Below are 12657 nucleotides of genomic sequence, written 5' to 3' on the forward strand. Positions count from 1 at the left end.
TCTTCTCCAGGCTGAACAAGTCCAACTCCTTCAGCCTGCCCTTGCACGGGAGGTGCTCCAGCCCTCAGATCATCTTTGTGTCCTACTCTGGACCCATTCCAACAGCTCCATATCCTTCTTACATTGGGGATTCCAGAACTGGACACAAGGCTCCAGATGGGATCTCAACAGAGTGGAGCAGAGGGGGAGAATCATTGCCCTGCCACCCACGCTGCTTTTGATGCGGCCCAGCATACAGTTGGTTTTCTGCGCTGTGAGCACACATTGTTGGCTCATGCCCAGCATTTCATCCTCCAGTACCCCAAGTCCTTCTCAGCAGCACTGCTCCCAGTCCCTCCATCTCCCAGCGTACTGATACTGGGAATTGCCTCGACCAAGCGCAAGGTGCAGACTTAAGGTGCTTCTCCAGTTCACATATCCCAGCTCCACACGTTGCCACCCATCCATCCCTGCGTCAGGAAACAGGGCTCAAAGAAACTATTTCATGCTGTCTTACAAGTCTGCTGGAATGATTCCATGTTCACATAACACTCAAAAATGTAAATTCTTTGCCAAAGCAAAACACTGTTATTAACAGAATTCAGGGACATTAATTAATTGAACTTTTATGATGATCACAGCTGGGTAATGAAGGTCAGCAAAGAGCAATCCTACAGCACAATGACAATGCAAACCATTGTCTTTTACACAGGCGGTGCTTGGAAAGAGCAGAGTACAATTCAAACACTACCACAAGAATGGAGACTTGCAGTTGACAGTTTAGGTCCCTTCTTTCTCCCATAACTGAACTGGACAACAAGCTGAAGTGGTTGGAAGTTGAGCACCTCGCAAAGCCTCAAGACTGCTCCTGCACACGGAGGGTTCTCAGTTTCCTTCTGATGCACATCATTCGCCATTAGTCAAGATAAGGGCACATACAGGGCACAAACACCTCTTTTCCTATCCTCATTCTGGATTTTTCCCTCCACAGAATATCAACCAAGAACTAAATAAACTGGCTTCACACTCTGGAGCAAAGCAAGGGAAGGGATGAAAGCCAGAGCCTCCTCCTAAACCACCAGAACCTCCAACCGGTGTCTCACACTCCGTCTGATTTGGGCAGAACACAGGTAACTGGCACCAGCAGCAGCACTCACGTGCTCCCAGTTAACATCCCAGCACTGTGGCCACATTGGATACAGCATTCACAGTATTTTACCTGCCCTGAGCTTTGCTTTCTAACCAGAGCAATCTGACAGAACACTGCATGTTGGACATACAGAAGAGAAAGCAATGCTGTACCTGCACACAATCTGAATTAAGCCCAGAGTTCTGTTTCTAGCCAAGATTGTTGGTACTTTGACGGGTTCAGTTCAGCGCTTTTCTAATGCTCTGTAGTAAAGAACAAAAATACACCATATCCCTGCAGAGCTGTGGAAAGTAACCAGTGAAGGAATAATAAAGCCATGGAAAAGAGGAAGGGAAAAGATAAAGGGTGGTGGGTTTTTTTTCCTAATCCCACCGACAGGTTTATTAACTCAGACTTGTGTGCATGCAATTCAAAGACAACCGTGTAGGAAAGACTTCATCGAACTAACACGTGCAAAGCAAAAGCAAGCAGAAACAAGGCAGAAGCCATGAGGCAACCCCCAGCAACAAGAGGCGTGGAGTGGCTAACCCCACCAGCCAGCCTGCAGCCATCAGTGCCTGTTCTGGAGCAAAGGAGAAACTCAGAGGAAACAGAAAGTCAACTTTGATAGAGGGAGGAAAAGGGCTGGCTCATCACGTGGCAGGGAGCAGAGTTCACTTAAAGCCAGGCACACAGAGGTTCAAAGTAGCCACACCAAAACATAAGTCAAAATGAGTTACAGCTCTTCAGGTGGGTGGAGACAGAAAGACGTAAAAGTAAATTTGCATCTTCTGAGGAAGAGCCCACAGGATCAACACAGGCAAACAGAGGCACTCTAGGGGAGCATGTAAGACCTTCAGGGGACGGGGCACACCTCCAAGCTCCTGGTCTTGCTCCCAACGTATGCCAACCTCATGAGCAAGGTCTGGCCCTCAACCGAGGCAGGTGCTCACCTTCCTCTTTGTTGTTGGTGATATCTTTCAGCAGCTCAGTCTTCATGCAGGCGTCTTTCCTTGTCTCTCCCTTACTCAGCACTGTTCGCTAGAGAGGGGGAGAAAGAAAAAAAGAGAAATTTTACTGTTTAGATCGATGTTTGTACACACACTGCATTTAAAACAAGAGACGATCATGGATACATCCTGTTTATATCGTGGACAAACCTCATTCTGCACAATAACACTGCCATGAAACTGCCACCAAGGCACAGGTCAAAGAGAAAAACCAGCAAGGCTTGTCCCAGCTGCCAGCCCGCCTCGCCGGAGCACCGGAGGGGCTTAAGCCAAGACCTCACAGCTCTTTGGTTAAGATGCAGCCAGACAGGTTTTCTGATGTAACGTGCTTGGGAACCCAGCCGAGTCTGTCTGCATGGGCATCTCTGGAGGTGACCCTTATTCCCCCAAACTCCTCAGGTTTAGGTCGAGGAGGCAGATCCATCACACTTCTCATTACCAGTGTTTATCAACACCTAGAGCCCAGGGATGCTCTCGGTGGTCTTGTTTTTCTTGTCACACATTCAAATGCAACTTACAGAATGCAAACCATCAGTGAGCTCCAGCTAACTTGTCACTCATAACATCCATGTTGATTCAAGTAAATGAGCTCTATTTTTAATTCCATAGAAAGTAGTTTTTCTTTTTTCCTCTCTCTTATTTTAGTTTTTTGTAAGAGGGAGCACCTGCTTGTCTCCTCTGCCTTCCGCATGCCTGGAATCATGGTGCTTTAATAGCTGTGCAGCCTTAATAAGTCCTCTTCCTCTTTTACTTTTGGAAATGGCAAGATAAAAAAATCCAAAAACTACCAAAAGAAAAGGTAAAAGATATTAAAATCCCCCAAATATGCAAGAGAAAGGGTGCTCTGACACAGCTCTGTGTTCAAGGACACACACTTGTCTGAAACGTGAACGTGCTGGGTGGGGAGCAGAGAAGCCCACAGCAGGGACAGGCTGGGTGAAGGGTTCACCCGCGCCGCCTGTGTCGCAGAGAATAACCCAGGTCAGGCCAGCGCAGAGAGCAGATGGTGCTCGCAGCCAGGCAAATCACAAGGTCTAAAGCACGCTAAGTGATAAAGAAAGAAAACAACCTGCCCTTCTCCCATAAAGCAAGCAAAAGAGATCAGATGCACTCATGAAGCCCACAGTATCAGCTCCAAAACCGTTCCCAGCAGCCGGCCTTTCCCCACACCGATGTCTATCCAATGCAGGGGAGATGAGCTCTGGTATTGCTATTCCTATTACATCCATCCAATTTCCATGTGAACTCAGCTGCAATGCCAGGTGCCGGCAGGTATTGCAGTGCAGGGTCATCCTTTCCCTGGATTTCAGACCAGGGAGGGCTCAGGCAGCACCAGGTCCCTGGCAGCCCCTGGGCCACCGCGGTGCCTGCAGGACAAACCCTGCCCTGCCCCTAAATGACAAATCTGCAAAGCAACCCCAGATGATGGGGGAGGGAACTAGAGGGACGTGGGCTGTGTTTGGTAAATCCTCCTCCACACGGAGCTAAGGGCACCTTCAAAGATTGCTCTGAGGAAAAGGAAAGTGTGTGTGGCCGCCTGTCCTCGACCACAATCGAACACCAGACACAGCCACATCTTGACACTCTCAGCAAGAGGGAACTCGTGCCCCAAGTACATCCCCTCCAGATCTTCAGATACACACCAAAACGCAAGCCGTGTCTGAAAGCTCAGCCAAGCCATTCGAGAGCCTGCAACAGGTCACACCTCCAACGCACACTGGCCAACAGCTTCCATCATGAAACCATCACAAAAACACAGCCCAGAGTTTGACCACAGATCAGCTCTATTTCTTTGCTAAGTCAATAATGCATATCCTTGCTGCAAACACCTGCCTGCAAGCCCGACCTCTCCTCTACCAGGGCTTCCTATAAACTGGGAGGAACTTCATTTTCTTCAGAGACTTACCCTGCTGCAGGACTAATGCCAAGAGAAGTGCTGAGAGCTGGGCCTCGAGCGCAGCCCCGTGACTGCCAACATAGCAAGGGGCACCGAGGCCTCGCCACAGCCACCAGCAGCAGCAAAGGAGCCTCTGCCTCACAGGGACTGGCTCGCTTCCCCAACCTTTGTTGCAACAAGGAAAGGTCTTGATATTCCTGCTATTAAAATGACTCATAATGGAAGCCCAAAATTTCCAGCAGGACATTTCTACCTTTTTGATTTTAAGTTATTCGTTACTTTATATTTTACTTTATACTTTTCAGCAACCCCACTCCCCACATCAGCCACACTGTCCCTTCCACAGAGGCATTACTGAGACCCATGAGGCCTGAAGAAAAGCAACCACTGGAGCCCTGGAGTCAGTCAGACCTCAGCAGCCAACGACCACCTCCCTCCTCGCTGGGGCTGCCAGGAGCCCGGGCCACGGCCAGTGTCAGGAGCTCTCAAAGCAGAATTTCCAACGCAAAGAGAGAAACCAGAAAACAGAAGGCTGGGTGCCAAGGCAAGGCTGATGGAGGTGGCACCTATGGGCTCTCCTGGTCCCTCCCTCAGACACGACCCTCACTACCAGAGGTGGTGGCTTTACAACTTCCACGCCTTGCTCTGAAACAAACAAGATTCAGCATCAAGACAGAAAATAAAGTAATAATTAAAAAAAAAAAGCCAGCTGTGAAGTTTGAAGAATCCTGAGCTACAGGAAACCCCTACGAAGTGCTCGACGCCTCTTCCCCAGCGGCCAGCACTCTCTCCTCCTCGCTCCATCACCACCCAGCACCAAAGGGCACCCACCGCCCGCTCCCACTGCCCATTCATTCCCACCACCCCACGGCTCCACCCAGCCAACTTGGAGCAACTTCACCGCAAGTGTGTCAATACCTCCATATTTTTTTTTGTGGCTGTGTGGGTGTGGGTGTTGGGGTTTTCCCCACCCCCCTTCTCCCCTCCCTTCAATTCAGAGCAAACTTCCCTTTCGGCTCACACTCCCCATGCCCCAATCCATCGGCTCCCGATTGGCAGGGAAATCCTATACCCACCCTCCGAGCAGTGTCTGCTCTTGCAGCAGTCCCAACAAAGCCAACTGCCAAGCTCCGGCTGCTTCACAATAAGAGTCTCACTCGCTCAATTCTCTGTTTTTTTTCCCTCCTTCCCCCCTTTCCCGCAGCCATCCGCCTTCATTCCCTCATCGACTCCACTCTGGTTATTAACCTGCCTGGGCTGGAGAGCCTCCATAACAAATACAAACCACCAGCAATGGAGAATTATCCTCCTTTCTTTTGTTTTTTTAGGTTTTAAAGGGAAGCGAAAATGACTGCATCTTAGGAAAGGCTGATGAGGTCTTTGAAAAGGCTTTAAAAGCCATGAGGATCCAAGCAGAGGAGCTCTTGCTGGTCTAGTTTTTCCTCTCCACCTCTGTTTACAACAAAACAGGCTTCTACTCCTCCGTGAGGTCTTTTGGAGGCGATCAAAGACGGGTCAGACCAAGGCTCTGCAGCATTTCCAAGCAGAGAACTAGGAACTACAGTGGTGCCTTTAAAACCAACAAAGAAAAGCCCACAAAAAAAAAAAAAGAAAAGAGCAAAGCTGGGAAACACAGAAAGAGCTTTCTCAGCCTCCTCCTTGGCTTTTTCATCAGCCATCCGGGTGCCCTTCCCAGAGGTTTGATGCATGCACAGACGATGCATGCACAGCAAAAACCCAGCACGATGCAGCTTACCCAGCCCAAGAGACCAGAGAGTTGCATCCCGGAGCAGAGCTCTCCAAGGCAGGAGGGACCTTCACCAGGGTCTTTGTTTTTGTCTTAAAAACCAACTGCCTGGGACCCCACGGCTCTGCAGCAGCGTTGCTCAGATAGGAGCCCTGCAGCCAAGCTGGGTTGGGCTGGGGGCAGGCAGACCCCTCTGGAACTCCGCTCGTTCCCATTCGGAGCAGGTACCTCACCAACACACCTCCCCGCAGTCCTGCTTGGCAGCACTGATCCTGCCCAGCCTGTGAAGCACATTGCAACAAGGCAGAGCTCTCAATAAACGAAGCCACCCTAGCAGCAGAGCCTCCTTTACTCATTTTTTTTCCACCCTTTTTCCTCCTAAACAGAAAAACCCAATGTAACCCAACCAACCTGCTTGTAACAACCTTTGCCTTAAAGAGAAGACAAACATTTTGTAGTTAATTATAGAGGAAGTAATGATTAAGGAAACGCTGGTAGAAATGCTGCTTTCTTTTGGAGGCACGTGAAGGCTGCTCATTTCGGAGCTCAGCACTGCTCAGGTCCTGCTGTGCCCCAGCAAGGTCTGGGATCACAGCTCGTGGGGACGCTGACATTAGAAGCAGCAAAGCATTTGATCTGGAGAAGGAAAGCAACACAAGCACCGGCGTACCTGGCCTACAAAGCAGTCACCAGACTCAAAGCTCCTTTTTTTAGGTTAAGGCCACTTCCTTATAAGCCTTCTGCTATCATGAAAACGTGGAATTTTATCTGCAGCTCACAACAAGCACTGCCCTCAGCCTGAAGTTTGTACCCACATCAAATTCTTTGCAATTCTTTTGTCTCCTGAATTCCTTTCATCCAGACATTTCCTTCTCTACCCCCGTGTCCTCTCTCCTATTCAATCCACACAAATCAACTCCCAAAACAGAGGGAAGGGTAGAAGAAACGAGGCGCAGGTCCAATGAGGCACGAGTCCCTGCACACAACAACTGGGAACAAGGAGACAAGTGCATGAAATACAAGACTTAATGTGACTTCTCACACAACAACGCGGCCCACAGTGGGGTGCAGGCTTCAGGCAAGGGGGGTTGCAGAGCCCGTGACCCTCCTGTACAAGGAAATTCATGCATCAGCCAACAGCCCTAGCACGGATCAGCTACGCTTCCTCACCACTTCCACACTGGGAAGCATCGCACCCATCTCACTGTGTCCCAGTAGAGTTAAAGACAATGCAACTTGTGTGTTCAGGCAAGAGTAAATCCAGTGCAAACAAAGGCATCTCCTCCTTCCATGGGCCGAGGTTAGCAGCGAGCACAGCCGCTTCCAGCCATCTCCCAGCACTCACGAGGGGAGAAGGGAAGAAAACCCTAAAATGGAGACCAAGATGCCTCACTACCTCTAGCAAAAGCAAACCAGCCACTCCAGAAACACTCACTCCTCAGGAAGATGTAGTAAGGTTCAAACCACAGCACCAAGAGGAGCCTGGAGCTGGCAAGTTGCAGCAGCCCAGGCAGGGGAGCTGGAAAGCAGCTCATCCCCATCGCCATGGCTCAGGTTCCTCTTCAGCCTCCGTGCTCTTCTTCCTCCCACCCCCAAACCCACACAGCCAGTGGAGCAGCTCCCTCTCCCCCTGCCCATCCTCCAGCAGAAGGGTTCATCAGGGCGGCCGAGGAGGGAAACCCCGCGTGGGCTTCCCGTGGGACCTGGAAGGCCTCGCTCAGCTCCCAGTCCACCTCCGTCGGGGTCACCTCCAGCCATCCAAGGCCAGCAGCAAGACAGCAACGCCTGCGAGCCGGAAAAGCGGACAGGGAGAGGGAGGAAAAAAAGAGACAAAAAGACAATAATGATAATAACAAAAAAACTTGCACCCTCGGGCCTATCCATCTAACAACTACAGCAGAACCTCACCAGGGCTTTACTCTCCCAGCGCCCGCAGTCCTAGAGGTGGGCGATGCTCACCCCCTCTCCTCCATGGCCTACGGGCTTCGTCCCCGGCGTGGGGCCTTTATTTTCTGCTCTGTCATTAAGAGTGGAGCCTGGTCTTTTCCTTCAATCCCAAGAATTGCAGGGAATTAGATCATCTTTCCCGGCTGGCCTCCCCCTGCCGGCAGCTCCCGAGCATGCTCAGCTCGGCCTGGCGCTGCCATTTCATAACGCATTGTTTACAGCCGCACGCTGACCTGCCATCTTTCCTCGGGAGCAGAGGAGCCGGCGCCTGCCTCCCCACCCAGCCCCGCGCCACCAAAATCTACTGAGGAGCAAGGAAATTGCCAAAGCGTGGAGAGAAGCAGGCTGGAGGGTTGTGGTGGTGGGTTTGTTATTTTGGGGTGGGTTTATTTTTCCTTTTCCTTCCTTGATTTAGGTCAAATCCACCTGCTTTGGAGGGAGAAGTTAACCCCTTTGGGGGTTGGGAGGAGGACAGGGCTCGCAGAGCTCGATGCAAAACGTCAGCCATGATTTTTAGCTTCTTTGAATCACAACTGTGCTTCGATGTCACCTAAAAATATAATACCCAGCCTGGTCTGCCATCCTCTGTCAAGCTTTCCTCTGAGAGAAAGGGTTGGAGATAGGGTATTTCCTTGAATAAACATGTTGGCTCAGTCCCAGGGCATACAGTTTTCTCCTTTAAATGCAAACCAGAGTATTTGTGCAGGCAGACAGGAAAATGAGGAGAGGAGGAGGGGAAACGTTCCTCATTTAACACCAAGAGCTCCATGAAAAGCCTCCTTGCTAGGTTGCTCGGAGCCCTTCTCCATTCCAGTCCTCTCCCTCTCCGTGCTGATCATACTTTACCGGCGAAAGCAGCTCTGACTTATGACAGAGAGAAAATGCCAGAAGAGCTGGAGGTTTCCTCATCCTTGGAACAAGGACAAGTTGTGAAAAACTTCCTTTGCAAGAGGCACGGGTGCTGTATGGCAGCCTTGCAGGGAAGACGCTTGCATGTCACATCTTCTTAACCCCACCGCCTCGACCCTTCTCCACCACGGCCACCAGCCTTCCCCCTCCTGATGGGGACTGAAGGAAGAAGAGAAATAAATTACCTGCTTTGGGGGAAGCAAGCTGTTACGTTGGATCCCAGAATGGTTTTTAGAAAAGCCTGCTCTATTTTTGCCCCTAATTTTTTTAAGGACAATTCCCAATCAGCTCCTACAGTGCCTGAGCTTCGCTCCTGCTGCCTTCCTGAGTACTGTAAATCCTGGCAGGCAGTGCCTGTCCTCCTCCTCTGCTCCTCCAGGACCAACGGCACCGTACAGCTAGCCAGACGTTTCCTCCTCCACCCATGAGACCACAGAGCTCACACAGGCATGAGGAGGGACGGATTCCACAGGAGCAAGGGAAACACGAGGGGACATAAAGGTCTTCTCTGCAAAGAGGGGCTGGTGTCCAAACTCTAAATTGACAGCAGTCAAAAATAACTAGCTGGAAATGGTCAGGAAAGGTCGTAAATTCAAGATTCGCTTCCAGATCACTGGCATTTCACGTCACGGCAGGAACATATGGTCCTCCAAGCCTGGGAGTGGGGAGTACACGCTGTCACAGCCCCGAGCCTTTTGGCCAAACAAAAATGCAAGGTAGCTCTCCCACCACAGCAATTCCTTGACAGCTCTCAGCTCCAGGAGTAGGAAGGGAAGAAGGGAAAACTTCAAGGAAAAGCAGCAAAGGACAACAAAGAGGAGCAGAAGGAATCCAGCTGTCCCTCCTCCAAACCAGCTGGCCAGGAGGGCGAAGCTCCTTAAAACTCCTTGTTCACCCAAATAAAACAGCTCCTGCCATTACATGAGATCTTCTTGCATCGAGAGACGTCAGGGAGCCTGGCTGCAGCGCTGGCAGAAGGAGCCCTAGGATGATCACTGCAGCCCAAGGCCCCAGGTCCCAGACCTGTACCCCTGCTGCCCGGCCCAGGGCTTCTTTAATGGGAGCGTGGTCAGCAGAAAATGTGCCCTGGGCACAATGCAGAGCCCAGCTCTGTCCAGATGTGCTCTTGGGAAAGAAGAGCTCGTCCTGACACTTAAAAGTCAATTAAATACATGAAGAGGGCAAAGCCCAAGACTCCAGGGCCCCAGTCCGGGGCTCTTAACCCTTGCTGTAAAGCAGCGCCAAGTCCAGACCTCGGGTTTCTCTCCGCCCTCCAAAGTAGGTCAGGCTCATTTAGCGTCTCTGCAGATGCTTTCAAAGGGCTTCAGCCAGCAGGGATGAAGCATTAGGTGTTTTCAGCCGGCTGGCACGCTGGTGTCATCATGGTCGCTACCACACAGGAGCACACACTGCACATCTCCGTGGCTTCTGGTTCCTTGTTTTCTCAGCCTTCATCAAATGCCAAGCACATTTTTCCATGGATGGGAGCTGATCAGGCAGCACACCAAGGCCTCTGCTCTTTGCTGTTAAAACAAAATCTCATTTCTCTCCTCATGACTTCTTCCGATGCCTTTTCCTGTAGCAAACATCTTCTAGATGACGAATAATGAGCACATTTATAGTCCAATGGAGACATAATAGATATTTAGATCCGGTATCACAGACTAACCCATAAGCTCCCTAATCTTTTAAATGCCATCCTCCCAGCTCACTCCTCCAGTGTAAATCCAATACTGGGTCTGCACAGCGCAGCAGGGGTCTCCCTCGAGCCCAGCAAGCTCAGGCTGGTGTTTTGCCTCTGGGCAGGGGTGCCCAGACCCTCCACACCTCCAGGACCATTGGTATTCACCCCAAGTTCCACCGCACTCCGTGGCAGCCAACTCAGCCGCCTGCATTAAAAACAGACAGCAAAAACCCAAGAGCATGGCAGGATCAGGGGCTGAATTCAGGCAATATTCTAACTGAGCTGCAGAGCTGGGCCTTCTCTCATGAACTCAGCCAGGGAGGTTTCATTTTAAGCAGCCACTCCCTTAGATTGCAAGCTACTGTTGAAAAAAAAAAGAAAGACAAGCAGAGAGAGGGTAGGAAGCCACTCTAAAAATGAAAAAAATTCTTTCTTCCGGCTAAAAAAATGTTTCCTCTTGCTTCCAACTCCAAGAAGTGAGCTGTAGGCTTGCTTGATGCAAGCAGAGGCTGTCAAAGAGATCTAGAGAGGAGGTGGCACGAGGCCATGGGCTCTCTCCTCCCCTTGGGAAGTTCAGTCTTCGAGCAGCTCAGACACCCCAGCTTTGCTGCTCTTGCTCACAAAAGTTGTGAGCCGGGAAGGCTCACATTTTCCAGAAACTTCACACTTTAAAAAAATAAAAAAGAAGCACACACACAAAAATTCCACCCCAAAACGAGCCTCCCTACCCCAGAAGACAAATAAAAGACCACCCGGATGCAAGGGAACAAAGCCCAAGCTTCCTCGGAGCCAGGCAGCGTTGGATGCTGAAGTACCCGCAAGCCCATGGAGCAGCACAAGGCAACAACAGCCCCAGCCCAACCTCCTCCCGCCTGCCATCCCACGCACGGGGCAGGGAAACACATGTCTGTAGGAACAAATAACTAACCAACCCCCTGCCATGATTCCCCCAACTGTCCTCCTCCTCTCCTCCGAGGCTTCTCCTTCCCCAGCGGGAGCCAGTCTGCCCGTGGCCCAGGCCAGCCGGGAGCCGCGCGTCGCAAGGCTGGAAGGTGGGTCCTGCAGTACCTGCAGAAATCTGGTGTCTTCTTCTGGGGAAGACTCCAAGAGTTGCATATGCCAGATCCTCATGAGCAGTGATTCAGTTTCTGCTCATGTGATAAAAGCTCCCTCTACAGAGTGAGCATGCCCAGAGGAGACCATTTCACTGCTCCCTCCAAGCTGCAGCCATTTCACAGAGAACCTGCCGGCTCCAGGGCGTCCATTGGAGCGCGATTATCCCGGGCATCCCAGGGACGCACCGGTAATGCAGATCATCTGTCAACTTTCTGACAGGGTGCCAGGCCTCAAAACTGATCGCTCGCCTAGGAAGGAGGGAAAAAAAAGCCTTTTAAACCATAGAGCCAGGTGTTCTGTCTCAGTGTCCTTCAAGAGCTTTGCCCACAGGAAAAGGAGGGATGGGGAGGGATGCTGCGTGGCTTGGGGATGCTCCCGTCCTGGTTTTGTCCTGCTCCTGCCCTCTGAGAGCTGCGATGAAAGCACTTGGGTTAAAAGTGGTTCAGGCTGCAGTGTCCAACTGCAAGTGCATCCAATCTGCTGAGCTGGCTTTCAGTCGGGGGATTAATAAGACAACCTGACCTGGTACAACCAACCATAAAAGGGTCTCACGGTCATTAAAAAGAAGGGAGGGAAAATATAATGAGGGGAGAAAACCCTAATGAAGGGGTAGAGCTTCGTGAGGTGCAGGAACTCTGAGCTCAGACCATGTCAAACCATAGGATGCAGCTGGCCCAGCAGCAAGATAAAAGAAGACATTTTAGCTTCAAAATAAAAGCAGTTTGTGTCTGTTCCACATAATTGTTAAGCATAAACTCTTGGCAACCTTCGTATCTGCTCAAGCTCCCAGTAAAACTGCCGGAGCAACTTGCAGGAACATCTGTAAGTAGAGATCAGCTGGAAGGGATTCAAGCACAAGACTGGCATTTATGGGAGACAGGAGAGGCTGCTGGAGCCGGGTGCTGGGCTGCAGAACCTCCCTCCTGAGCAGGAGGAGGGTGGCCGGCATCCCAAGTGAAGAGTCCAGAAGGAAGAGGAAACTCAGAAATGGCATGAGGCACCACCCGCTCATCCCTGGCCAAAGGAAAACGAGCTTCCCAAAAAATAAGAGCATGGCAGATAGTTCTCTTTAAGAGGAGGAATTGGGCTGAGTGCAGTTACAGTGGGCTGAGGAGGGGGGCAGGGAGCAGCCTGCACTGTGAGGAGGAAAAACAGCCACCAAAACTCATCCTGAGGTCTTGAGGAGCCCAAGGATTTTGTTTACCTTACAGCAAGCACACTCAGGCCTTCAGCACAAGC

General features: G+C 51.0%; 1 protein-coding gene across 17 annotated transcripts in view; it reads right to left on the minus strand.

Moving 5' to 3' along the window:
- Positions 1-12657, minus strand: part of EHMT1 (euchromatic histone lysine methyltransferase 1) — a 121240-nt gene that overhangs the window by 59310 nt on the left and 49273 nt on the right. For 9 of the 17 annotated variants that reach the window (XM_054083808.1, XM_054083816.1, XM_054083814.1 and 6 more), the window contains one exon: positions 2062-2149. In XM_054083808.1, coding sequence (XP_053939783.1) covers positions 2062-2149 — 88 coding nt within the window. Of the gene's footprint in view, positions 1-2061; positions 2150-2783; positions 2920-7465; positions 7486-7670; positions 7808-11370; positions 11429-12657 lie in introns of those variants that run through there. The other 8 variants (XM_054083819.1, XM_054083806.1, XM_054083805.1 and 5 more) reach the window with 7 other exon arrangements.

The sequence above is a fragment of the Cuculus canorus genome, chromosome 19 (genome assembly GCF_017976375.1).
Source record: "Cuculus canorus isolate bCucCan1 chromosome 19, bCucCan1.pri, whole genome shotgun sequence".
Lineage (NCBI taxonomy): Eukaryota > Metazoa > Chordata > Aves > Cuculiformes > Cuculidae > Cuculus > Cuculus canorus.